The 25265-nt window shown below is 54.4% G+C and overlaps 11 protein-coding genes across 11 annotated transcripts; 3 read left to right on the plus strand and 8 right to left on the minus strand.

The window, feature by feature from the left end:
* Nucleotides 1-913: 913 nt before the first annotated feature.
* On the minus strand, nucleotides 914-1309 carry M409DRAFT_53582 (uncharacterized protein; the record flags this gene model as incomplete). Its single annotated transcript, XM_033812416.1, has 1 exon — nucleotides 914-1309. One exon carries the CDS (start codon nucleotides 1307-1309, stop codon nucleotides 914-916), a length of 396 nt encoding a protein of 131 aa, XP_033669192.1.
* Nucleotides 1310-1971: 662 nt separating this feature from the next.
* M409DRAFT_65751 (uncharacterized protein) lies at nucleotides 1972-2886 on the minus strand (the record flags this gene model as incomplete). Its single annotated transcript, XM_033816647.1, has 1 exon — nucleotides 1972-2886. One exon carries the CDS (start codon nucleotides 2884-2886, stop codon nucleotides 1972-1974), a length of 915 nt encoding a protein of 304 aa, XP_033669193.1.
* Nucleotides 2887-3570: 684 nt separating this feature from the next.
* M409DRAFT_21742 (uncharacterized protein) lies at nucleotides 3571-4818 on the minus strand (the record flags this gene model as incomplete). Its single annotated transcript, XM_033806002.1, has 1 exon — nucleotides 3571-4818. The coding sequence occupies one exon, from the start codon at nucleotides 4816-4818 to the stop codon at nucleotides 3571-3573; it is 1248 nt and encodes a 415-aa protein (XP_033669194.1).
* Nucleotides 4819-5320: 502 nt separating this feature from the next.
* On the minus strand, nucleotides 5321-6989 carry M409DRAFT_21743 (uncharacterized protein; the record flags this gene model as incomplete). Its single annotated transcript, XM_033806003.1, has 3 exons — nucleotides 5321-6040; nucleotides 6101-6393; nucleotides 6446-6989. The coding sequence occupies 3 exons, from the start codon at nucleotides 6987-6989 to the stop codon at nucleotides 5321-5323; spliced, it is 1557 nt and encodes a 518-aa protein (XP_033669195.1).
* A 548-nt stretch (nucleotides 6990-7537) lies between these two features.
* Nucleotides 7538-10186, minus strand: M409DRAFT_65752 (glycosyltransferase family 2 protein; the record flags this gene model as incomplete). The annotated part of the gene is made up of 1 exon (XM_033816648.1): nucleotides 7538-10186. The coding sequence occupies one exon, from the start codon at nucleotides 10184-10186 to the stop codon at nucleotides 7538-7540; it is 2649 nt and encodes an 882-aa protein (XP_033669196.1).
* Nucleotides 10187-11667: 1481 nt separating this feature from the next.
* On the minus strand, nucleotides 11668-12995 carry M409DRAFT_65753 (uncharacterized protein; the record flags this gene model as incomplete). The annotated part of the gene is made up of 6 exons (XM_033816649.1): nucleotides 11668-11767; nucleotides 11818-12056; nucleotides 12108-12237; nucleotides 12284-12412; nucleotides 12465-12810; nucleotides 12869-12995. The coding sequence occupies 6 exons, from the start codon at nucleotides 12993-12995 to the stop codon at nucleotides 11668-11670; spliced, it is 1071 nt and encodes a 356-aa protein (XP_033669197.1).
* Nucleotides 12996-15906: 2911 nt separating this feature from the next.
* M409DRAFT_36410 (uncharacterized protein) lies at nucleotides 15907-17429 on the plus strand (the record flags this gene model as incomplete). Its single annotated transcript, XM_033810549.1, has 9 exons — nucleotides 15907-15962; nucleotides 16040-16087; nucleotides 16138-16267; nucleotides 16322-16365; nucleotides 16419-16518; nucleotides 16570-16926; nucleotides 16981-17059; nucleotides 17109-17292; nucleotides 17351-17429. The coding sequence occupies 9 exons, from the start codon at nucleotides 15907-15909 to the stop codon at nucleotides 17427-17429; spliced, it is 1077 nt and encodes a 358-aa protein (XP_033669198.1).
* A 478-nt stretch (nucleotides 17430-17907) lies between these two features.
* M409DRAFT_53588 (uncharacterized protein) lies at nucleotides 17908-18963 on the plus strand (the record flags this gene model as incomplete). The annotated part of the gene is made up of 1 exon (XM_033812417.1): nucleotides 17908-18963. One exon carries the CDS (start codon nucleotides 17908-17910, stop codon nucleotides 18961-18963), a length of 1056 nt encoding a protein of 351 aa, XP_033669199.1.
* Nucleotides 18964-19616: 653 nt separating this feature from the next.
* M409DRAFT_65756 (uncharacterized protein) lies at nucleotides 19617-21642 on the plus strand (the record flags this gene model as incomplete). The annotated part of the gene is made up of 4 exons (XM_033816650.1): nucleotides 19617-20051; nucleotides 20150-20293; nucleotides 20353-21556; nucleotides 21587-21642. The coding sequence occupies 4 exons, from the start codon at nucleotides 19617-19619 to the stop codon at nucleotides 21640-21642; spliced, it is 1839 nt and encodes a 612-aa protein (XP_033669200.1).
* Nucleotides 21643-21995: 353 nt separating this feature from the next.
* Nucleotides 21996-23069, minus strand: M409DRAFT_21749 (uncharacterized protein; the record flags this gene model as incomplete). Its single annotated transcript, XM_033806004.1, has 1 exon — nucleotides 21996-23069. One exon carries the CDS (start codon nucleotides 23067-23069, stop codon nucleotides 21996-21998), a length of 1074 nt encoding a protein of 357 aa, XP_033669201.1.
* A 397-nt stretch (nucleotides 23070-23466) lies between these two features.
* Nucleotides 23467-25208, minus strand: M409DRAFT_21750 (uncharacterized protein; the record flags this gene model as incomplete). The annotated part of the gene is made up of 2 exons (XM_033806005.1): nucleotides 23467-24469; nucleotides 24526-25208. The coding sequence occupies 2 exons, from the start codon at nucleotides 25206-25208 to the stop codon at nucleotides 23467-23469; spliced, it is 1686 nt and encodes a 561-aa protein (XP_033669202.1).
* Nucleotides 25209-25265: the final 57 nt, after the last annotated feature.

Consider the following 25265-nt stretch of genomic DNA (forward strand, 5'->3'; position numbering starts at 1 on the left):
AAGGGGAAAGTGGGCATTGATTGCTTCTACTTCTTTTTGTCTTTGGTGGGTGTGTGTAGATAGTGATTTGAGACCAGCCTCCTTTTTGTTGCAGCTGCAGTTGTTGTTGTGCTGAGGATAGGATGGCTTCTGAATGAAATGAGATATGTGGGTTCTGGAGATGATGGATTGTTTCGCTTTCTTGTTTTCTGTTGTTGGGGTCTGAAGTGAGGTGAGTGAGGTGAGCGTTGGAGATATGTGGATTTGAAGACGGTGGATAGTGTCGCTTTCATCTGTTGTTGGGGGTTGAACGAAGGGAATGAGGTGAGTGTTTAACTGTAAGGAGACGCTGAAGGTAAGGCATACATGCATTTCATATTGTGAGCTAATTGGTGGTCATGTCCATCCGTGTGGCTGCCCGGCGTGAGACTCATCGTGGGAGTTTTGAGCAATTCCAACAAGATTGCAGCAGCTTGTGAGAGACTCCCCGTCTCCCATGTTGAGTATTGTCTCGAGCGATTTGCAGTCGAAAATTCTGATCAGTGGTAATATCTCTTTGCCGACGCCGCTCTCTCAGGTCCCATGCTCACAATACATAGTGCGCATCTCTCCTCCTTTGGCGGCAGAAGCGGCGAAGTCGCCAGATCGAGGCAAGTGCTCGTGATGCGGTACTCTCCGATACTCATCGGGTCACGAGTCCAAGGCGAAACGAGGGGCAGTGAGAACGATCTGAAGGCAACATCTCCGTCGGTCAAGGCAACCTCGCGGTAACCTCTCGCTAGTGATCGAAGGCTTGGAGGCTCGGAGGCTCGGAGGCTCTCGCTCTTAGCTCGCTGAGACTCGAGTTGAAATCGCCGGTGAACACGTGGTGCTTCGTGTTCACGACTGCGTCCAGAAAGGCGGGTTGTTTAACACGCTCATCCTCGGCGCCATCTCACCAGACCCATGCTTTGATGTGGTCTGCGCTGTAGAATATGCCATGGAACTCCTTGAAGATCTGGCGGCAGGTGCCGAGAAGGCCTGGTCGCACCTTCTTGCCATCCTTGTCTCGCAGGGTTAGAGCAAGCTTTGTGTCCTCAGTAGCCGAAATATTCTTGGGAACAACAAATGCAGCATGTGCATCCTCGGCGACGTAGTGGTAGATGCGATTTCGGATCTCGGCAGGGAGTTTGAGGAAACCGCACTCGTCATTCCTCTTCTCCGGCTCGTAGTTTTGCAGTACTTGTTGAAAGTCGCCGAATTCTGTGGGGTTCAGGTCTCTGAGCGAGTCCAAGACTCGTTGGACCTTGTGTTCGCTGAAGGTCAACATCGTGGGCTTCATCTGTTTCATGGTGTCAGCGCTGCCCACGTTCACGGCAAAGGGATTGGCATCTCACCGATCCGCTGAGTGTCCACGCCACTCGCGAAGAGTGCAGTCGAAATTGAAGTTGTGTGTTGATGAGAGGAAGAAGAGAGGACGGAGAAAGCTTGTGAAGTGAAGTCGAAATTAGAGTTCAAGCAGACGCGCTAGCAGGCAGCATGTGAAGAGGAAGGCAGGCGCGCGTCGTTCGAAGAGGTGGAAGGAGCGAACATCGACATTGTTTGAGCAATACACGCTGCATGATTTGTACTCTTCGTCGAGGTGTTCTGCTCTCCCTGAGGACATCGTTGCGATTCGCTGCGGGCACTTCGGCGTTCTGATCTCCAAGCTCTTCGTCTCAATGACTTTTGATTTCTTGCTATGATTGACAGGAGAGAAATGATTTCAAGTTCTGAGGAACGTGACAGAGAGAATCTTGAACAATGATAACTGGCAGACTTGAACGAGGTAGGAGAAGGGGGCTTCCAAAAATGTCAAGTTCAATTGAAGAAGAGTAGCCTCTACAGCAACCCTATCGTATAGAAGAAATCCAGCAGAGCCAGCCTCCATATCCCCATAGCCTCAGCAGCCTCCCCAAGAACCCAAAATTTCCAAGGGTATCCCACAAGAAAAACACATCCCCCAATCCCCATCTACCGATGAAGATCTTTACTCTTCTTCCGGTCCAACCTCCGATTCACCGCGCCGAGCACGACCTTGAGGATACCGTCACCAGTCAATTGTGTTCCCTCCTCGCCTGTGAAAGGCACGGTGTCCACAATGTCCCTCAGATCGTCATCGCCCGCAATTTCCGCCAGCTCATCGTCCAGCTGCTTCAAATGAGCTTTCGCCTTCTCATCGCGACCGACTTGGAAGAATTGCACGCCGATTTGCCAGGCGGGCGCATCGAGCTTGTCGAGTTTCTTGGCGGCTTGGATGAGGGGGCTTTCGACGTCGTCGCTGGGTTCGCCGTCGGTGATGCAGATGATGTTGATGGGTTTGGTGGTTTCCGGGGCTTTGGCGTACTTTTGCAAGTATGGGCGGAGGATGGCGTTGAGGCGTTGGCCGGTGGGTGTTCCTCCACCGGGGCGAACCACTTGAAATATCTCGCGGACGGTGCCGGAGGTCGTGACGTTGTGGTGGAACGGCGAGTCGCCGTGATTGAGGAAGTAAATATCAATCCCATCAGCATCATGCTCCGTGCAAATCGGAGTAATAGCTTCGAGCGCCTGGCCAGTCTCGCGCCAAAGACCACCAGCCATCGATCCGCTGTCGTCGATGAGGAAGATGGTGTCGAAACTCGTCAGGAATGCGTAATGGTCGTCGGCGGTTTGACTGGGCTGCGACACCGTCACTTGCGGTATGGGCGCCGCATTTGGCGCAGGAGAATATGCTGGCGGCGCATCGCCAGGGCTTTGGAATGGGTTGTTCGCGCCTGGCGCCGGCCGCCTAGTCGTCGGTGATGCGTTGACCTGAGGATGTGAATTCGCTTCTGGCTTCATGCTGGCGCTTCGTGAGATGGGGTTGGTGCCCTTGCGACTGAGCTTGTGCTTTATAGAGGAGAACATCTTGCCGTGTAACTGGAGTGAAGAGTTTGTCGAGTTGCGTTCGAGCGGGGAGAATGTTTGGTAAGATATGTTTGTGGCAGTGGCCATGCTCTTTGTCCTTCTGGCAGTAGTGCGGGTCTCGCGGAAGCTTCAACTGTCGCCACCCGTAATGGATCGTAGTGCCAAGTGAGTACAAATGCGAAATGTTTCTTGTCGTCGTTAAGGGACCAAATGAATATCTTATACCTCTCTACCTACCTAACGATCAAGCACCGCCTTCCGAGGTGTTCGAACGCCTTACCCCTGCTTTGGGCGAAGTCTTCACGCGAATTATTGAGGCCATCAACACAACCACAGCCATATGCTGCGGCGGTCATTTCGCATGGGGTAGTGACAAGGACGTCCACAAGGAGTCGTGTCAGCAGAGAGTTTGCACGCGGACGGCCGCAAGATGTGGAGGCAAAGAGGGCGCAGCAGCTTGAGACTGTCACCTGATTCGCGGGGCCGCCCACACAACGAACACAGCCTCAGGCTTAGCATGCTTGTCCCACAGTCTGCACATACTCAATCTCCGGCTCAGACAATGTCACGGCGCCAATAGACCGGTCATTATCCTGAGCTATTCCAACTACCCCGCGCGTGCAATGAAGGTGTCAGGGCAGATTTCCTGGCCCCTCAGATGACCGCAGCAAGCTCGTTGAGGACTCAGGACGCCCAATCTCTGTCAGTCGCGGTGAATAACGCTCCAACGTTAGCATGCAACTCCTTGTGCCCCGAATTGCGCAGTCGATGCGATTGCCTCTTCCATGTCAAGGGAGGCTTGCCTTCCATCCAAGCGTGTTCAATACGGCTTTGCGACCAGCATTCAGGACAGATCCCAATGAAGTAGAGGCTCTCCGTGATTAGATCCAACAAGGGGATCAGTCTCGTCCTGATGCCGCAATGAGAATGGTTCCTGTCGATTTGATACTCTGGGACTTGTCGCAACAAATCAACCAAGTTGAAGATGTCCCCTTCGTATGGCAAAGGTGGCTCTGCGGTGTCGAGAATCGTTCCCTGAAGTTGTAGAGTTCCGGACCTTGTGAAGAATCGTATCATTTCGCCCAGCTGGAAAGAATCACACTGCGCAGATGAATCATAGCCCAGCTTACATTGCCGCTCGCGCGAAGTGTAGAGGCGCAAGAAGTATGCCTGAAGCGATTGGAATGTATCCAAGATACTGTCTCTCCGAAAAGCCAGCTCTTCTTCAAGCCTCGAAGGCAAGTCCCACCATAGAGCAGCCGACTCGGTGGCCTCTTTACCAACCCAGCCTTTCGTGATCATGCGGGCACTGTACTTCTCAAGCCAAGGGCCGTAGTCGAGCAGGACGGCGACCAAGACCCTTTGCCTCACTTTCTCTTCAGACAGGCTGTTCTCGGCCTTCGGGGTTGTCTTTCCATCGATAGCCCGAGGAATCTTCCTACGCCTCACGTAGGCGCGAACTGCATCCAAAGAATCGAAACGGTCTGCGACGATAGCAAGATTGGCTAAGTTCGCAACTGGAGGCAAGCTCGTCTGCGGTTCTTTGCCGTGAAGGACGGTAAGGAAGTCGGTACACAGAGGCTCTATCGACTTGACCGCAGAGATTCGGCCAATATCCTCAATGTATATGATTGGCAGTTCCGCGGCAGGGCTTTTGGAAGGACTGCCATACTTGCTCTTCAACTCTGCGTGGCTCTTCTCTATCCTCTCGCTCTCGCCGAAACGACCCTGGAGTAGGCCACTGAAGTACTTCGAGTTCGTCTTCAGGGCGGCGGTGCTGGCGCGAAATTGGTGATCGGCTGTCCCGTGCTTGATGTTGAGCACCAAATCGCCCTGAGGATCTATGTCCACAATGCGAGTTTCTCCAGTGGTGGGCTCATTTGGCAGTGGAGGACTGGAGGGTGTCTCGCCATTAACGGGTTTGGACTTCATGTTGGTGGCCATCGGATGGTCTTCGTATAGTTGGTGATGCCTATTACAAAGGCACAGCTGGTATGGGCCTCAGGGATATGGCCAGAACATGTTGGCGGAGTGCGGCGAACGTGTCTGTTGGAGGTGGAGTGTGCTGTGTTGAAGGCGAGAGAAACAGCACCATCTCACCGGACGAGATCGAGCGGAGTGCGGCCCGTTTTCTACGTTAGTTCCGAGCCGTAGCGCGAAGCTTGCTACATGAGACACGCAGGGGCAAGATCGAACCTCACTTCAACATTCTCTCGCGGGCAATTCACAGACCGTGACACGTTTCTGAATTGACGTGCGCGTCAAATCATGTCAGAAAATCTCAGTACCGAGAGCTACTGTTGCCCGAAAAGCGGGCATCCAACGGCTTACATTTGGAAAAGAGATGCTAGCTCAGTGACATGAGAAAGCAGATGAATGTCTGTCTTTGGGTACACACCAAATCTGGCTCACAAAACCGACCAAACGCGTCTTGTTATCCATGCTCACTAGAAGAATATCTCCACAGCTCTGCCAAAGGCGCATACAACCCGGGTGGACAGAGATACGCCCCCAGCAGAGCAATCAAACGGTCCAAGTTGCGGATATCCAGATTCGCCAGCAACTGACCGATAGCTTCCAGATGATCTCGATCTCGATAACCCGACGTCGTACAAAACACGCACAGACACCACAACAGGATCTCGTCATAGATCGTCCCGATCAGCAACTGCCAGTCCTTCGACAGGGTTGCGTGCCATAACGCCCGAAGACCACCTATGAGCGGCTGAGCGACGGGACGTTCGCCAGCGCTCAGTCTCATGAACGAGCCGAGCATGATACCGGCTTGTCGAACCAGCTGTGCAATGCGGGAGCTCAAGGTCGGCTTAGAAGCTGCTTTCGATGCGACGACTTCAGTTGGCGCACAGGCCCCAATGGAACCCCACAGCTCTCTCATCCATATACTCGAGCCTTCTCTTGACGGGTCATAATACATCAAGCTGCCGACGTGGAACATGAGTGATCCCGGCAAGAGGTTCTGCGAGCCGTAGAAAGCGAATCCTGGTGGCATCTTTCGACCGCCGCGAAACACTGCGACTTTGCCCTCGTCGCCGTAGTCAAAGTCGCTCTTGATGGCTTTGGGAGTTGCGCCATCATTCATCACGCTTGGCAATGCTTTGACGTGGATCTCGCAGGTGGCGGCGTCTCCGACGTCCTGTCAAAGTGCCGTGTCAGCGAGTCGACGAAGTTTGAAAAGCATGGTTTCCAGACTCACCAATTCCCACCCGATGAGCAGCGCCATACCGACCGCTAGGACCTTTCGATCGTCAAAGCCTTGTCGAATCGCCGCTCGGATAGTCATCAAAAAGTTGTTCCTGAGCCACGCCACAAGAGGTTCGCACCGTCTTCCTTCACTCGTTACCGCGACGCTTGTCGTGGTCAAGGTGATGAGTGCATTGAACAGGAATCCATCCAGGTAGAGTCGAGGCTGGACGAGTCGAGGATGCAGGAGTCTGGTGTCCTCCGCTAACCCTTGCGATCTCATATACACTCGTGCACGGCTCAGGTCTGGTCGTAATTATCAGTACTGCAAGTCGTGTGGCTCCTATAAAGCACTCACAGTGATCGATCAAGGACGGTATATTGACCGACCAGTCAACATCGCGAGCTCCAAAAGGATCGACTCTCCCCATGGCCACCTGCTGATTCAACATTGTCTGGTCTTGAGGATCGTCCTCCCTTCGCGTTTGCGAAGAGGCAAGTCTCTGCGCATCGTCGCTCGTTGAACTTTCCCCTGCCCTTTCCTCATCGTGCACACCCTCTCTCCTCTTCCTCCCCTTGCTCACTACACTGCCACTAGCACCAGACTCGCCATCCTCCGGATCCTCTTCCACCCCCTTCTTCTGTCGCTTATGCCTATGCTGCAAACTCGTCACATGGCTCCTCACCATTTTTCGATGATGCCTTGCACTAGCCTGAGAGGGATGGTCGAAGTTCACGAACTGGAGCGGCATGTCCCATTTTTGCTGGAAATGTCGGACAGCGCTGCCGCTGTCCTCGATGTTGCCTGATTCATCATTACCCGATGCATTGCTGACAGGCGTCTTGGGGCGTGAGGCCGTGGATACGGTGTCTGTCACTGTTCGTTTGGGTTTCCTGGGCATTTCTCACATGCATCCAGAAACAAGGATTTTTCCTCCTCCTCCGCTGCCTGCCTGGTGGGTTCCGTCTGCCGCGTCAGCATCTGCGGTCGACGGGACGCTTGTAACAAAAGCGAGATATATCCATCAACATAGCCACCCTCTCTCAAAAATCCAGGCCCCCAAACAAAAGCCCGAGGACGAGAACTGGCTTGGAATCGATCAATAGTCCGGCACCGTCTGTCATCATTCGAGAGAGCTAAACATCGAGCGAACACCATTCTACAAAGACTAACAGCTTTCCAGACTAAAAGAACTAGCGGCGCCCGGTCCCAGACCGCGGACTTCAATGGCGCCCAAAGCCATTCGTCATAGGCTCGTGGGTCTAGTTGGCGTCGGTGCAGTTATGCCCGACGGCATGTATTTGAAGTCCTGCCGTGCTTCTCATAGAAAGTTGTTGCTCTTACGCTAATCTGTATCGTTACTGCCATTTCCCATTTCGTGCAATGCAAGACTCCCAATCCATCAATGCCTTCACAACTACACACGCGTCTCACTCGTCCCAACATTCATCACATGCAAGCCCGACTCGACGATCGACTGCCCTTCCCACGCGGCTGCTTGCTCAGTCTCCGTCTCCCATCTGGTCCGACAGACGTCGATGTTCTCCTCCGTCGTCCTCGCGGCTGCTCGTCGTCCGTCTCAGATGTGCGAGTGGGGACTCTGACTTCGACTTCGGTGCTCGTACCTGCTGTTGATGGGGCGTCGTCTGTTGCGAGGCGGGTATAGCTCTTGCGGGCTAAGGGACTTCGCGCTGTGCGAAGGGCGCTGCTTTGGTCGCCGTTGGAGAAGCGGCCTGTTGGGCGGTAGGCGGCTTCTGGTGCTGAGAGGGTGCTTGGTCGCTCTCGTGGCTCGGTGTGTCTTGTCGGTGCACGAACGGCTGGTCGGCTCTGAGGTGCTGATGGGGATGGTTGGGAGGGACCCGCCACGGTGACTGGGGCACAGCTGGGTACACCAAAGTGCATATCAACCGAAGAGTCAGACTCTGCCGACCGCAACGATGATACACTCGAGTCTCTCGTCCGTGACGCTGGTAAAAGTGGACCATTGCTGAAGGCAGGCACGGCACGCTGAGGTCTTATCGCAGACTCCAAAGCTGCTCGGAGCTGCTCGTGCTGCTGCCCATGGTAATCCCTAGCATTCTCAAAGCCAAAGATGCTCTCGACTCTTCGAGGCGTGTGGATCGTGTGCTGGGAGCTCAGGAAAGAATCGGTGCTGTCTCTTCTCGGTCCCTTGTGGTATATCACCATCTCCTCATCTCCACGAGGTGCCATATCGGGGCGAAGTTGGCCGGAGTCGTTGACCTGCTGATACCATCCACCTGGCAGTGCTTCGGCTGGGGCGAAGCGACCCTCGAGCCGACTCGAGGGCATCAAAGGAGTACGGAGCGACTTCTGTCGAGCGATTTCGACCGCGGGTCTGAACGTCTCCGGCACGACATTGAGTTCATCCCCCATCGCCTGTGCTTCTGCAACAGCTTGCTCAGGTGTCTTTGTCTCATCTGCTTTCCCAGCATCTGCTCGAGGACCACCCCAAGTGCGACTTCCCGCGGTAAAGATGCCGTAGACCATGTACAGCCAGTTGAAAAAGGGATTCAGGACGAACATCAGTGGATACAGCATGATCTTGTATCTGCCCAGTTTCGCACCGAAGTAGAGCATCAACGCCCAGTTCAAGCCCAGGGAGACCGCAATGAAGCCAACCGGAAGGTTCGCGACTTTCTGTGATGTGGTCAAGATCGAGATGACCATGATGAAGAACAGCAGTGCAGTCGTCCGAATAGTGTTCTGAGCAAGTCGAATTAGGAGAAGAATTGGGTACCGCGTCCACAGGCGGATGTCTGTCAACATGCAGACTTCGTTGGTGATGAAGCCCAGAAACCAACGTCGCCGCTGCTTCAACAGGCTCCTGAAGGTCTGTACTGCCTCTGTCTTGCAGAAGGCTCCTGTATTCATCTGGATCTGATACCGCTCCTGCGCGCCGATCATGAAGAGATGAGTGAGCCATCGGTCCTCGCCTAGGTGGCACTTGCCATAGTCGAACAGGTCGTCGCACTGCTCTGTCTTGTCTGCGAAATAGTACTTGGCCATCTTGCGAAACGCTGAGAAGCGGAGAATGGTCAGAGCACCAGGAAGGCAGGTAACAGCTCCGCATCCAGACTCGACAGAGCGTTCGAACAGCTGGCCGTGAATGTACTCCATATCTTGGAGGACTGTGATGAGGGTATTCTTCTCGGTCGTAGACGTGATGACTCCAGTCATTGCAAGCATATTGTGCTTACTTCCTGGCTTGAGCTCCATCTCGTACACGAAGTTCTGAATGCAGACTTTATCGAGTATGCAATCGGAGTCGATGAAGAGCAGGAAGAGATTGTCGTTGCGGCGGAGATACTCGGCGTAGACCTTGTCGATGAGGCGGAAAGTCTTCTTCTGACAGCTTCGCTTGCCACCGTGTGGAAACCTCGACACTGTGATCCGACAGCCGTGATAGTTGACGTCGATGCTCTTCGGATATGTGTCGAGGGTCAAAGGTATTCCGAGCTTCTCGATGGTGTTGAGGTACAACTCATTCTCCTGGTCGCCATCGAAAGAGAGGAAGATATGTAGACAAGAGGCCGGGTAGTCGCATTCCACCATCGAGTCGACTGTCCTCAACAGAATGTCCGGCTCCTCATTGTAACAAGGCATGATGATGACCACCTTCGGTGCCGAGAACTCGTCCAACACAGTTTTGATCTTCCTCTGCCGTCCAACATTGTGTGTCACCAGCTGATACACACAAAACAGCCAAGGTATGGTAAGCAGCCCGGCGAACGAGTAAAAAGCGAACCACTGCAACACCTCCACCATCTCCTCCGGAAAATACTGCACGACCTGCGCCGGCAACGGCAGAGTCACCACCATAATCGGCAGGAACACGCAGCGCATCCCAATGAAGAAGATGCTGTTCAGAATGCAGAGAATTCGTATGCTCCACCTGCTTTCATCCGTGGCTTTCTGAAAAACCTTGACGAGGCAGTAGAGGAAGGCGAGAAGCCAGAGGATCCATTCGAGGAGGGCCGCTAGCATGACCGTGCCCACAATTGCGACGTAGACGATGTCTTTAACGGGCCATTGTGCGGTAATGGGTGGGACTCCATCGTCGGCTCGAGGGAAGAGCATCGCAGATGGCGTCGAGGCGCAGGAGCGAGTGTCGAGTGGTTTTAAGATCTTTTCATAAAGGTGTAAAATAATCTCGGCGGGTCGAGCAGTCCAAGGAAGGAATCCAACAGGGTCAGTCGGTCTGTCAATCAGGTGAGCAACAACAGAAACAAGAAAAAACCACGCAGCAACCTAGCCTCGAGGTCTTCGTCACCGCCCACACTGTGCGTCGTAGCGAGTGAGTGCTTTTCCAAGAATTCAGTTTCGCTGATGTGGGCGTTGTGTAACTTGAGCGACGGCAGCGGCGCGAGACGGTGGTTTGGGACTGTGTGAGCCACCGGTGCACAAGAAATACGACACGCGCGAGAGAGGGCGGGAGTGCCGTGACGACACGCCGCCTACCTACCGTGAAGAGAGAAACTTATCAGTTAATGCTTCCCATTCACCCGTTTGCTCGCTGCAGGTCCACGTGTCTGGGACAAGGGTGAGTTCGGTTCATGGCTTGGGGTGTCGCATGCACGGGATCGGGAAGGCACGAGGCACGAGGATCAGACGCAGCACAAGTCGCCTCGTCAGACTCTTCGAAATTGATTTCTCCCCAGAATCTCGACGTGTTCGCGAAGATGTTGCGCATACGGGGCTGGAGGGACGTCAAAAGTTGGACAGTAGACGTTGACTTTCACATGTCTTGGCATGGATGCAGGAACCGTTTCACACCCCTGTCCATGACATGCAGGTGGAGATGCGATATGAATATCTCAGGAACATTGAACTCAGGAACTCGTAGTGTTGTTGATCAGAGACGTAGTATTTCATTATTGGGGGCACACACACATACAGCAGATGATGGTTGGGGAAGCCCACATTATCCAAACAGCACACAGGGAGTCCCGACTCTCTCGAGCGAGCCATTGCCAGCTCAAGTCTCGCGGTAATGCATGCGTATCACATAAAGATCCTGCCTGCCCTTCGCCCACGTAGTATTTCACCCTCCCTCTGAGGCGGACATGCACATTGCATTCTCTCCCTTCCCACCAAGCTCTTCTCCGTCTTCTTCTGCCCCCTGTTCCCACTCAAAACTCGCTTGCGCGCTTCTGATTGCGGTCATGTGTCGACTCGAGATCTCCAACCTTTCAGCAAAACACAGAACAGAAAAAATTTCCTTCGAATGAGAGCGCGACGCCACGCTAAAAGACCAGCTTTTTGTGTTCTCTCCTCCGCCAAAGCAATCCATGATGTTGGAACAAGATCAAAATAACGTGGCCTGCCCTTTCAGATAAAAGCAAGCCTTCGATGGCGTACCATCGCCCATCCCAGGATGACGCCTCTGCCGCATTCGAGCTGCGCTGTCGAGCGCCTGTCACGCCGCAAACGCCCGCTTGCCGATACTGGAAACAAAATGTCAAGAAGAGATGTCGTCGTTGATGGAGCGTGGCAACCTAAAATAAAGTGGAACCCCGTAGATGATGCGCCATATGCTGGACAACGCGTATGCTGTGTCGTTATAAGATGCCTGAATCTTTGAGCGCGTTTTGGAGAATTGTTTCTTTCACGGCCGCGAAGACCAGGCGAATATTCGACGTGTCGGTCGCTTGTGTCAGACTACAAATTATCAGTATGTGGTGTGGCAGGTCAATATATGATCGACCTACTGAGGGTAAAGGTTCAGGTGTGCTCGATTGACCTGGTTGAATCTCCATAGGAGATACTTCGCGGCTCGATTGACATCGTTGCCACCTGAATAGTCCGGGAAGTAGTTCGCTAAAGGTGACTTGGACAGCTTTGCCCGGAAAAGATCGACTTTGTTCAGGAACAGGATGATAGAGGTTCTCATAAACCATCGCGAGTTGACGACAGAGTCGAAGAGGACCAGTGATTCCATCATACGGTTCTACTCGGGGTCAGACCAGCATCACTTACGCCATTGACCGTACCAACTTACCTGACTGCTCTCCTCTAGTAGGACTTGGTCGTATTCGCTGAGTGCTACGCAGAAAATGATTGAGGTCACATTCTCGAAGCAGTGTATCCACTTCTTCCGCTCGCTTCGTTGGCCGCCGACATCGAACATGCTATGTATTGTTAGTTCCGTTAAGCCGAGGAATAGAGCCAACATACTGTATGCTCAATTGGCCCATTTGGAATCTCGTTTCATAGATACCAGTCGTTTTCGTTCTCGCTCGTAGTACGTCGGCCTCTGTGGGAATGTAGTCGGGGGCCGATATCCTTGTCACTTCATCAAAGAAGCTAGGGGTTGGTCAGCCAATGGTAAAGTTATAGCCAAGCCTCGTAGACGTACTATGGCGCTGAGTCCATCAAGTAGAACTCGTTTTGGTGGTCGAAGACCTTGGGTATACATGGATCTTTCCATATACTGCCAATTGCATCGCCAACCTTGGTATCCAACGCCTGTTGCGGGTCGGGGTCAACCGTGTACTCCATGATAAAATCACAAAGGTCTCGATTCGCCGGGTCCTCGGCCTCGGTCTCGAACTGCCGCATGGCGCCAATGAGGGCCTTTGCGCAATCTATCAGGTTCTTGTAGATTGTATGTCGGTACAATGCGAGCTCGTCAACACTGTAGCCATTCTGGTGTATGATCTTCATCTGTTTGACGATTGTGCTCTTCCCGCTCTCGCCAGAGCCTACACGCACTTGTTAGCATTGCCCTCGAAGTGCACATTCCACTCCATATCCGCCTACCCAACAGTAATATCTTGCATTCTCGCCGTAGCTTCTTTGAATCTTCCTCCAGTGAGCGGTCTATCATCTGACTGCGCTTCTTCGAGTCGGGCTCGTCAGGATTGCCGCTGCTCATGCACGCGCCCATGGTGAAAGTCGGGAATGCCCGACCGCTCGAGTGAGCTCAGGCGGCTGCTGTGGCAACTCCAAACCGCTGCTGCTCCAGGCGTGGGGATTGGGGAGAGATCGGTCGTGCGCAGTGGGAACGGGTGTCTCTGGCTGATCGCGGCGGTAGGTAGGGATGGAAGGCCGCTTGCAAGCTAGGCGACGGCGCGGAATGCAGGTACTCGTGGCTTTGTCCTGGTGGTGCGGGCTGCCCGATCCAGTGAGTACCCGCCAAGCTCGAGCGAGCAGCAGCAGCAGCAGCAGGCCGCGCGCGGTGCAGGTCGAGACCAAACGAGCTGGGGATGCGTGAAGTCGACCGGGCTGCGGGCGGAGAGGGCGGTGCTGTGGTCTGGCGTGCAGAGGCGGGCGGGGAGGCAGAGGTCGTGCGTGCGTGAGTGTGGTGGTTGGGGTGGTGGAGTGGCGGAGGTGCTGCGGTGTGAACTCCACAGCGGACGGATGCGTCCAGAGCGGGTAGGTAGGTTGGGTTTGCGGTTGGTGTCGATGATGCTCCTCCGCCACGAGATGAGCGCACGGTCAAAGCAGTCGGCGTCGGCGAGCTAGCCGGTCGTCGGTCTCAGAGACACGACACACACGATGCCCGGGGCTTAGCTGGACGGGGGCGAGCAATGCAAACTCTCACGGCTGCGCTGTTGGCCTGGATGTTCGGCTCATGCACGCTTCGACGGCGAGTGTACAGGACAGGTCACGACGAGAGGGGAGACGATGCAGAGGCCGACACAAGCTCCCAGATGTTGCTGACTACTAGGTTTGCAGATCGTTCGCGTCTTGCACACACTTCACTCTCACTACTCTCGTGAGCCGATGATGGATGGGGGTAGACGCGGATGAACGGTACAGTATCACCTCCTCAGCCACAGCGCAGGCGAGCCGCGACGATAGATGCCATGCACGCGGCCGAGGGGCCCCATCTCGCATATGCGTGCAGCCTCAAGCAAGAGACCAGGACCGTCAATCTTATTCTCAGTCTGTGTGAAACCGGGAGAACTACATCTAATTTTGTTTCGGGCGGCAGGTCAGCGCGTGACATACGTCGGCATTCCGGCTGGTGAGCGCTGTCCTTTTCTTCTTCCGACCATGACGGCGTCTGCCTTCCCACCACACTCTCTACTACTTCCCCGCATACCGTAGCAATGGCATCCGGCTTGCGGCCGGGAGATCTCGACCATCCCCAAGCATATGACGCTGGCACGAGGGCCTTGGACAGTAGGGCCGATGGACCGGCTCAATACCATCCACCCTGGTCCAGCTAGTGAATCGCGCAGCTTTGCCGTATACACATCTCGCACGTGTATAGAGCACCGGCTCCCTGCCGAAGAGAGCTGGGATACCACTTTGGGCGCGCCATATCACACGTGCTGGCAGTACGTACTTGAGACTAAATAGGCGAAGAACGGAGTGACAACCTGAGGTCGTCTTCCCCAGACGTTTGAGCGAGTCAACTTCGTGTGATACGGCTGCCCGGCCTATCTGGAAGGCGTCGGCTGGAGCTCGGACAGCAGCCTTGCAAGCCGATAGTCGTTCCGCCGCGTACACTGCACACATCGGCGTGGGAGGAGAGAGAGAGACGTTCATCTTTGCTACTCACCATGACCTTGTTTGGCCTTGTTCTGGCCACGCTGCGGTTTCGAATCGGGCATTGAAAGTGGACAGCTTCGAGAATTTCGTGAAGGACTGGTGCTCAGAGCATGGCGACATTTGAAGATTGTATCGTTGTATCGTTGTAGGGCCATGGAGGTGGACGGTAGGCCTGTAGATATTGTCTGAACATCGACACTTCACGGACGACTTGAAGATCCCTTGGGCCAAGTATCTGTTTCATGCTTGTCGCTCCTGTGCTTGATCAATTGTCGGGCAGACATTGGGATATGTAACAGGTAGGCATGGCTCGATATAAGTAAGAATTGCGCGACTCTCGGACGGTTGTATTTAGGTTTGTAGCGATCGGACGGGATATGCTCACGGGGCCAGCCTGAACGAGCATCGACGCCGGAGGAGCAAGCCATGCCACACACCGCATGCATTGAACGCGTTTTCCAACGCATGTGAATTCTTCACCGCGGCCACGGGTGTGACATCACCATCCTCTTCCATGCAGAGCCGCAGATAGCGCGAGAGGTCGAGGACGTGGCAGTAGTAGTTTCGAGCAGTTAGTCGCGGCTAGTGGCAGTATGGCGGATGGGCCAGGACAGCATCTTGGGCAGCGGTAGGAAGTGTCATCAGCCACCGCGGTCACAGACGAGAGCTCGTTGTTTCTCTCCTTGGACGACTCGACGCATCGACGATCTTGACGACCACGCTACTCTGTAACCCTGCCGTCTGCTCTTTTCACGTCCGGAGACACTTCCGCTGGCTTCTGCGTCTCCCCTCTCACTCTCTACCTCTCACTCTCCAACCTAGGCCGTCAAGACGTGAATTCTTTCATCTGCCGCGCTATCACCTGCGTCTTCACGAGAGCCGCATTGCTTCGTTCCGTCATCAGGACAGGCACGAGCACGCGGTCCGCGCCGCCAACGATCGCCGATCTTCACGGGCTGCTGAACCTTTGGTGGAAGTGATTGATTGACCACCGAGTCTGCCTGTGCTTCTGCGACAACCACCACCCGACACCCACGGAGCCGCCGACACACAGCAACTGCCATCAACATTGTGCTCTTCGAGTACAGTGACAGCGCCTTCTTCTGCAGCTCAAAACTGTTTTGAAGCTCCCGCGGTTTCCAGACAGATTTGCCCCACCCTGTGGCAGCCAGCCAGCGTCCAAGCAGCAACAACCACCGCAGCTTGCACACCTACGCCGTCTTCCCACCGACACCCTCCCTACTCGCGAACCTTTCGACCCTCCGAATCACCGCTCTGCGCGCACCAACACCGTCACCATGGCAGAGTTCGTACGTGCCCAGATCTTCGGCACGACGTTCGAGATCACCAGCAGGTTCGTGGCAAGAGGCGCGGAGCCCGAGCGGCTTCTGGCACAGGACAACCACAATGAATGGACTGACAGCGATGCAGATACACCGATCTGCAACCTGTGGGAATGGGCGCATTTGGTCTTGTTTGGTATGTTGGGTAAAGTGAGGCTTTGTGGTGCTCCTGCTCACGATCCCCAGCTCCGCAAAGGACCAGCTCACCGGGCAAGCCGTGGCCGTCAAGAAGATCATGAAGCCCTTCTCCACGCCAGTCCTCTCCAAGCGCACTTACCGTGAGCTGAAGCTCTTGAAGCACCTCAAGCACGAGAACGTAAGCGCATTGACCCGAGACACTCGCTGAGCAGCAACATTGACGGCTTCACAGGTGATCAGCCTCAGCGACATCTTCATCTCCCCGCTTGAGGATATGTACGTCGGTAAGTGCACCCTGACTACAACCTTGGCTTATTCTCTTCTCACAGTTATTTTGTCACCGAATTGCTCGGCACCGACCTGCACCGGCTCCTGACCTCGCGACCGCTCGAGAAGCAATTCATTCAGTACTTCCTCTACCAGATCCTGGTGAGTCTCGATATGCGCATTGGAAGGAGGTCAGGATACTGATGAGCTCAGCGTGGCTTGAAATACGTCCACTCTGCTGGTGTAGTGCATCGCGACCTCAAGCCCTCCAACATCCTCGTCAACGAAAACTGCGACCTGAAGATTTGCGACTTCGGTCTTGCCCGTATTCAGGACCCTCAGATGACGGGATATGTCTCGACGAGATACTACCGAGCCCCCGAGATCATGCTCACATGGCAAAAGTACGACGTCGAAGTGGATATCTGGAGTGCGGGATGTATCTTTGCAGAGATGCTTGAGGGCAAGCCACTTTTTCCGGGCAAGGATCACGTCAACCAGTTCTCCATCATCACTGAGCTGCTGGGCACGCCTCCGGATGATGTTATTTCCACCATCTGCAGCGAGAACGTGAGTGCTATGGAAGGAAGGTTGACGGAGCGGGAACTGACGGATTCCGCGTAGACTCTCAGATTCGTGCAGTCCCTGCCAAAGCGCGAGCGACAACCTCTGAAGAACAAGTTCAAGAACGCTGATCCTCAAGGTTCGTTCTGATCGCGGGTAAATTCTGAAATATCACTGATGATCCACAGCTATCGAGCTCCTCGAGCGCATGCTTGTCTTCGATCCACAGAAACGCGTCAAGGCCGGCGAAGCGCTTGCAGACCCCTATCTCGCACCCTACCACGATCCGACCGACGAGCCAGAAGCTGAAGAGAAGTTCGATTGGAGTTTCAACGATGCCGATCTTCCGGTCGATACCTGGAAGATCATGATGTACGAGCAAGATGTTTTAAGATTGCAGGGGAGGATGTATACTGACAGTCGGTCTTAGGTATTCTGAAATCCTGGACTATCATAACGTGGACTCGGCGAATGGCGAGACGGGAGAGAATGGAGCGGCTCAGGCATAAGGCATCGTATTTGTTCGATTCGATGACAGGCGTTGGTGCTCAGAGAAGTTGCGACGACCACAATACCCAGATTCTCTATCTCTCGGCAAGCATCCGAGCCATCAGCTGTGGCTGGGACACTCCATCAGTATACGAATGAAGCCATGGTAGTGGGCTATGATTTGGATGCACGAGGCCGATATGTAGCTAGCGGTGCAGGCGTCAATCACGTCGCACGCAGTGGGAGGCCTAGATGCTTCATGAATAGGCAGGTCCTTTGCAAATTAGATCGAAGGAAATGCTAGATCAGTCTCATCAATTCATTCATCAGTCTTAACATGTAGGTCGTGTCGTTCGGGTAGTGGCGTGGAAATAAAGTTTCCTCGGCATTGGCTGCGCGACAGCTCCGCCATCGGTCGTTAAGCCGAGAAAGTGACACTCTTGACGTCGACTTCCTTCCCACATCAACACCAGTCCTACTGCTGTTGGACCTCACACCATGGCGGCACCTCTGCGAAATGGCTTGCTCAGGCAGGCAAATACATGTCTTCGCCAGGCACGGCCAACCACGATTCGACCACTCTCACGCGATGCGCTACGAAGACTGGCCTCCACTCTGGCCGTTCTGGAGCAACGGGAAGGCAAGCTGAACATGTCTTCACTGGCATCGATCTCGGCTGCACAGAAGCTTGGAGGCAGCATACATGGCTTTGTCGCAGGTGCCAATGGCAAGACCGTGGCAGATGAGGCGGCAAAGGTGGATGGCTTGGAGAAGGTGATCTACGTGGACAACGGAGCGTACGACAAGGGTCTGCCAGAGAACTGGGCGCCTTTACTCGTGGAGAATATCAAGAAGGGCGGCTATACGCATGTGTTTGCAGGGCATTCGGCATTTGGGAAGAATCTGTTGCCTCGAGTCGCTGCGTTACTGGATGTGCAGCAAATCTCGGATATCACGGAGATCCAGGGCGAGGATACTTTCGTCCGGCCTATCTATGCGGGAAATGCGATATTGACCGTCAAGAGCGAGGACAACCCCAAGATCATCACCGTCCGAGGTACCGCGTTCCCCGCAGGCGCCGCAGAGGGAGGGTCTGCCAGCGTTGAAGAGGGAGCAGACCCCAAGGCCGAATGTCCCACCGAATGGGTCAGCGAAGATCTGGCCAAGAGCGATCGACCGGACCTAGCTACGGCAGAGAAGGTCGTCTCCGGCGGACGAGGCTTGAAGTCGAAGGAGGAGTTTGACCGCCTTATGCCACCGCTTGCAGACGCCCTGGGAGCTGCTATTGGAGCCAGCCGAGCTGCAGTCGATTCTGGATTTGCGGACAACAGCTTGCAGGTTGGCCAGACGGGAAAGAATGTTGCACCGCAGCTTTACCTGTGCGCTGGTATCTCGGGAGCTATTCAGCATTTGGCTGGCATGAAGGACTCCAAGGTCATTGCGGCCATTAACAAGGACCCGGATGCGCCCATTTTCCAGGTCGCTGACGTTGGATTGGTTGGAGATTTATTTGAGAAGGTGCCTGAACTTACGGAGAAGTTGAAGAGTTCGTGAGAGCAGAAACGTGGAAAGATGGGCTTTGAAGCAGAAAGCCCAGGCTTCTCCCTGTTCAGCACGATGATGCGAATGTACAGCACAAGGCGTTCTAGAGACGTAGCGGTCTGGAGGTCGATTGATATGTAGAGCGAGGCGGGCAAGCAAGCTACAACAGATTTCTCGAGGCGTGAAGATCAAATGAATCATATGCATGTGGCACCAAGCCTCATCCTTTACTTTTCCTGTGCAATCTGTGGCGAGGCACGTCCCACTCGAGAAGCTTGCTGCATCCACATCCTCATAGCTATAGCATTCACGTACCTTCAATGTCTATCCTGTCGTTCTATGTGCATTTTCTCGATTCAATGTTCGCAGCAGGAGAGCCGCCAAGCCTTCTGGGACAAGAGCAGCGCATCGGTGTAAGCTCTGCTGCCAAACCACCTTTGAGAACCAGCGACTTGGGAGATCTTCTGCACGTACAACGCATGCATACCTCACTATCCAATCCATTCGCAACTTGCTCTGCATCACTTCCACACTTCTTCCACCGCCGCTTTAATTGTATAAGAAAGTCATAATACCGAAGCATGAAATCGACCGCAGAGAGCTAAGAACTCGAAATCCTCCTCCTCCTTTCGACTCTCCTCTTTCTTCGAGAACACCCCACGACCATGACCGACTCTTTCAAACCCCTCGTCTGCGTCGTCGACTTCAACCACCACCGAGGCCCCGAAGTCGAGCACTGGATCGGCGCCGAGGGCAGCGATCCCACCGCCGAGAATGACTGGCACCTCATCCCCTACATGGCCCTCCCCGATGGGGCGCACCAAAACTCAGAAGAATTCAGCTACTTCAGTCTGGTACACAAGGCGCGGGCAGGACAAGATGTGGAACCGACGTCGGTGTTTGGCATCAGCTGCATGCACCAGATCGACAGCGCGGAACTGCTGTTCCGCCCGGAAGAGGTGACGAGGAGTGCCGTGCAGAAGGCGGTGGTGGCTATCACGGACAAGCCGCAGGAGTTCAGTGCGCTGCGGGAGAAGCTGAGTGCGGTGACGAGCGCGTGGTTTGCGCAGAGGGATTTTAGGGACATTGAGATTCTTCAGGTGGGTCAGTGGTCACGCGAGCATTTTTTGACTATGCTATGCATACGAGGCTTGATGCGGTGAGAGATGCGCCAATGCTGATGCCTTTGTTGGTGTAGCGGTTTCAGGAGAGTTTGGTCAAGGAAGGGAGTAGCCATGAGGATGAGAGGGATCAGTACTTTGGCCTGTCTCTCAGGGAGTTGATTCACAAGTTCAAGTGGCAGATACTTGTGCTGTTGAAGTGCATGTTGCTGCAGAAGAAGGTCTGTACGATCCAAAGAGGAAATCTATACGGCTTCTTGGCTAACATACACATTTACAGATGCTCTTCTTCGGCTCTAATTGCGAACGAGTCTGCCAAGTCCAATTCTCTCTGATCTCGCTAATCCCAGGCCTGGTACGCAGTCTCCGCGATTGCGCAGATCCCCAGATGAATCGCTACGCGGAATCTTGCACGAGACCCGACTCTGTTCGAACTAGCGACCGAACATCCTTGCTCGCGTATGTCGGCCTGCCGCTGCAGCTTTTCGGCAAGTGCTCCATGTTCGGCCCTTACACGCCGCTACAGCAGCTCGATATGATCACGGATCTGGAGACGAAGAGCTATGTCCTTGGCAGCACTAATAGCTTGCTTTTGCAGCAGAAAGAGCGGTATTGCGATTTGTTGGTGAATTTAGACGAGGATGCCGTGACTATACTGTCACCTACGCTTAAAGCGGCGCTTTCGCTGTCAGTGGCGGATCGCCGTTGGATCGATTTCCTTACGCAGGCGGTGAACGATACGTGGGATGAGACGGATCCTTCGAGACCGAGTACGCATGGATATGCTGGGAGCGAGGAGTTCATTCGACTGCAGTTCGAAGAGTATCTGATCGCGCTGATCTCTGCAACGAAATATCACCAATATCTGGCCAACCACAGAGACGGCGATCCGAAGGCTCTACTGGCGGACGTAGAGGGAGATCCCTCTGCTGAGTTCTCAAATGCCTTTGTTGAGGCGTGGCAGCAGTCTGAGAACTACAAGTTGTGGAATCGCACGACAGATAGCCAGCTCTTCGACATCGTGGAACCTCGACATCCTTGCGCCGGCGGCTTGACGATTGAAGATGTGCAGAGACGGCTGGCGACGCAGGTAGCTGAGCTGCACCTCGATGAGCGATTCAACCAGACACGAGAAGTGGTTGGGAAGAGGCTTGCAGATGGTCGTGTCCAAGTGACGTCTGCGTTCAACAAAGTATGGGCTGACATCGAAGTGATGCGCGAGGCTCAGCGGAAACGATCTGAAGAAGCCAGAGCCGCGGCTGCTGCGAACCCTCAACCCGACAAGGGCCAGGCCAAATTCTCGAAGCCCGATCTGCAGACGGCGCAAGCAAGTGTTTCGGCGGCAAGCCAAAGAGCTGGCGCGTACTTGAGCTCGTGGGGTTCTTGGGCTGCGGAGAAGAGGAAGAGTGGACTTTGGGGAAAACCAGGTGCAGCTCCGACGATATCTGGAGCGGATGCGGACAGACCTAAGGTCACGACTGTTAGTGAGCTGTTTAATTCGACTGCTCCGAAAGCTGTGGTTGGGACGACGAGTGGTGTTGAGAAGCCTGAGAAGCAGGCGGGGATCTGAAAGGAATGAGTCTCGAAATCAGGACGTTTTCGGGACTGGATGATTCGACGTTTCTGAAGAGCGCTGGCCAACTGCGTTCGGGGGCGTCAATTGTTTACGGCCACATGAGTCCATCGCTTGGATAAGCGTCTTTGCAGGTGGTTACCGATGGTCTCGACGCTAACGACTTCTACGACATGGCACAATATGCATCAAGATACGATGACAACGGCCAAACTGGCGGGGAGGTTTTCTGAAGACATTGCGGCGGCGCTTCAGTAGCATTGTACTTTGCAACGAACTTGCCCTCTGTGTGCCACGAGCACGTCTTCGCATTCCGAACAAAGCTGCTTGACCATCTTTCTCCTATCTCCTCAAACATCTACCGCCCTCCCCTCCCTCATCGACCGATCCGCCGCCAACACAACCACCTGCGCCCTCACCGCATCCGCCCAATGCCTCTCCAAATCCACATCCCCCCAAATCGTCTCCGCCACAAACCCCTGCTCCAACGCACAAAGCTCACCATGCCCCGGCTCATCCCACATCTCCAGCACCTCATCCTCGCCCTTCCCCTCCCTCCCCACCCGATGAATCCTCACCCTCACCATCTTCGTATGCCCATCCACATCCGCACTCTCCCCACCCCCCTCCTCCCCCACAATCGACACAGCCCCCTTCGGCCCCACGACATCCTTGACGAAATACGCCGTCTCGGAAATCATAGGCCCCCAACCCGCTTCATACCACCCCACACTCCCATCCTCAAACAAAACCTGCAAATGCCCGTAATTCACCTGTCCCTCCGCCACCTCCTCCGAGAGACGAACGCCCATCCCCCGGACCTGCACGGGGCGGGAGTCGGTGATCTGCAGCATCGCGTCGATGTAGTGCACGCCGCAGTCGACGACGGGGGATGCCCCGGAGCGCAGGAGGGATTTGTGGATCGCCCAGGCGGGGCCGGTGGATTGCTGGTTGAGGTTCATGCGGAAGATGTAGGGCGGGCCGCCGAGGGTGGTGCGTGCGGTGTGGATGAATGTACGCCAGGAGGGGTGGTGCCGGAGGATGTAGCCTATGATTAATTTCTTTTTCGTTCGTCGCGCGGTGGCGATGACGGCCTCGCAGTCGGGGATGTTGGCCGCGAGGGCTTTCTCGACGAAGACGTGGCTGCCTGCTTCGAGGGCTGCGAGGGCGTAGGAGGCGTGCGTGTCGGTGTGGGTGTTTATGGAGACGAGGTCGGGGGTGTGGGATGAGAGGGCTTCTTCGAAGGAGTGGAGGAGGGGGTAGGGGGTTAGTTCTTGGGGGAGGTCTTTTGGGGACGAGCGGTTTACGAGGGCGAGGATGCGGTAGGAGGGCGAGGTGTGGTATGCGAGGGCGTGGCTGCGGCCCATTTGGCCTAGGCCGATGACGATGACGGTTAATGGGGTGGAGGGGGTTGTCGCCGCCATGGTTGTTGGTGTAGTGGTTTCGATGGGTGTGTGCTTCGATCCGGTGAGAGGGGTGTGAGATGACTTGGAGTTTATATTTTGAAAGGGCGCGTATGTTGCATTGGTGTGGTGATTTTGTCGAAGGTAACGACGTTACTTCTTCGCTCGGTCATAGCAGCCGTATGAGCGCCTAAGTGCGAGTGATATTACGTGCTATGTTGCAGTGAGGTTGAAACAGAGTTGGAGCGATGTCTAGAGACGAGAAGTTAGTCAGCGTTGCAGGTACATGCACGATATGCAGGATTCGGAGCTGGGAGTTTGGTGGTATTAGCACAAGATGGTTGCACAGGAGGTATCTCTCTATCCTGACTCTCCAGCCAACGTTGACTACTCTTACACGATGCTAATCTCATCCCCATCAGCCGGCATGCTCCACAATCTCGCTTACGAGCTTGCCGCCCTTCACTCTTGTGACAATCTGCTCTGGCAGTGGACATTCCTTGCTGTCGTCCTCTTCCTTCTCCGGTGGAAGCACAATGTTGATAGAGCTGCATTTGCTGGTGAAGACTTCAGTGTGCAAACTCTCGGCGCTCAAATATACACTAGCTCCATCGACTTGGTCCAGCATGATCGTTGGCAAGCTTCCTGTGATTTGAATGGCAAAGTTCGGGCTTTTGATGACATCCACCGAAGATATAAGGCTCTCGACCAGTACTTGTGTCCGTGGGCAGTTGTCGATTGAAATGGCATTCGCCTTTCCTTTGAGGACGATTGTGGTGTTCTTGCACTTGGTTATTAGTAGTGACTGCTGAAGGCTGACTTCAACCTCGACTGGAGCCGAAGGAGAGTCGAAGTTTTCGATGAGCCACTTGTTGCCGTCCAACTCCTTTTTCGCCTCCTTCTTGGGCGGTAATGCTGCGCTATTTTGGCGCATGCTCTGAGGCTTTGGCTTGATCTCTGGACCTGGACTCCTACTCCGGTTGATCTCGTTTGTGTCTTTGCTCGGTACCGTTGAGTTCGCTCGTAGCGAAGGGTTCTTGTGGGTCATTTGGCTTTTATCGACCTTCTTCAGGCCAGCTGTGACTGACTCGCCCCTGTTCAGCTGCTCAAATACGGCACCCATATCGCTAGGAGCTGCTTTGGGTGCACCACCGGGCGGCGCCGGAGGTGGTGGAGGTGCATTGTCGAAGTTTGGAAGCGGAGGAGGCGGTGGTGGAGGCGGCGGGCCTCCTGCTGTTGAAGGCGCTGGCGAAGCAACTCCGTTCGTACTTGGTGCCCCATCGACCTCTCGCATCGCTTGGGCTGCGTCAATTCCAGAGGCGTTCCACGTAACTCCAGCTGGAAAGTGCTTCTTGATGTATGATTGCAGCGATTGGAGAAGAGCGTAGTATGATCGGACAAATTTGACGTGTGCTTGATCGCTGGAGTGATTGTCAGTTTAATACCGGGTGAGGCTTTTCTTTGATCGTAGACGAACCCTTCCTTATAAGTTTTCAACACACGGTTGCCATACATCTGCGCACCTCCAATCATCTCCGCAACCACGTCTGCCGGCTTGCCATCCATGACAAGCCATTGCAGAGTACTGATGCCTTCTGCTACCATGGCCAAGTGCTCTTTCATTGGAGAGCCACGGTTGCTATCTTTAATGTCACCTGCGGTGCCCAAGTCTTGCTGGAGATCCTTCAGTAGGTCCATAAATGTCTGTGACTGCGGATCTGGTCGCTTTGCCTTGGTCGTAACGACCAGAAATCGTCTCTGATCCGCAAACCCCTTTGCGACCGCGGTTGCTTGCTCTTCAATCAACGGATCCAATCCTTTGCTAGCATCCACAAAAGCCTTCACTTCATTGTCCATGATGGCATCCATATCACTGATCGGTACGGGTAGAGGTTCGGCTGCGGGCTTCACGGTTGATGCGCTGTCGGTTTGGGAGATGGTAGGAAGGTCGGGTGCGCTGGATGATGGCTTGGTGCCGGCGGAGGGCGTAGCGGCTGATATGGAGCCATGGGCGCTGGATGAAGGCTCAAAGGCGGAAGAGGCAATGTCTTCTAATCGAGAAGTGGCAGCCTCGAGCCTGCGGATCAGATGTGTGAGCGCGCTGGAATCTTTGGGAGCTGTCGTGACGGGGCTGGTGTTGACACGATTTTTCTCCGACATGATAGTACTATGCAATAATAATCGCTGAGGTAAGGTAGTATAGAAAAGGGGGAATTA

The sequence above is a fragment of the Zasmidium cellare genome (assembly GCF_010093935.1).
Source record: "Zasmidium cellare ATCC 36951 unplaced genomic scaffold M409scaffold_13, whole genome shotgun sequence".
Taxonomy (NCBI): Eukaryota; Fungi; Ascomycota; class Dothideomycetes; order Mycosphaerellales; family Mycosphaerellaceae; genus Zasmidium; species Zasmidium cellare.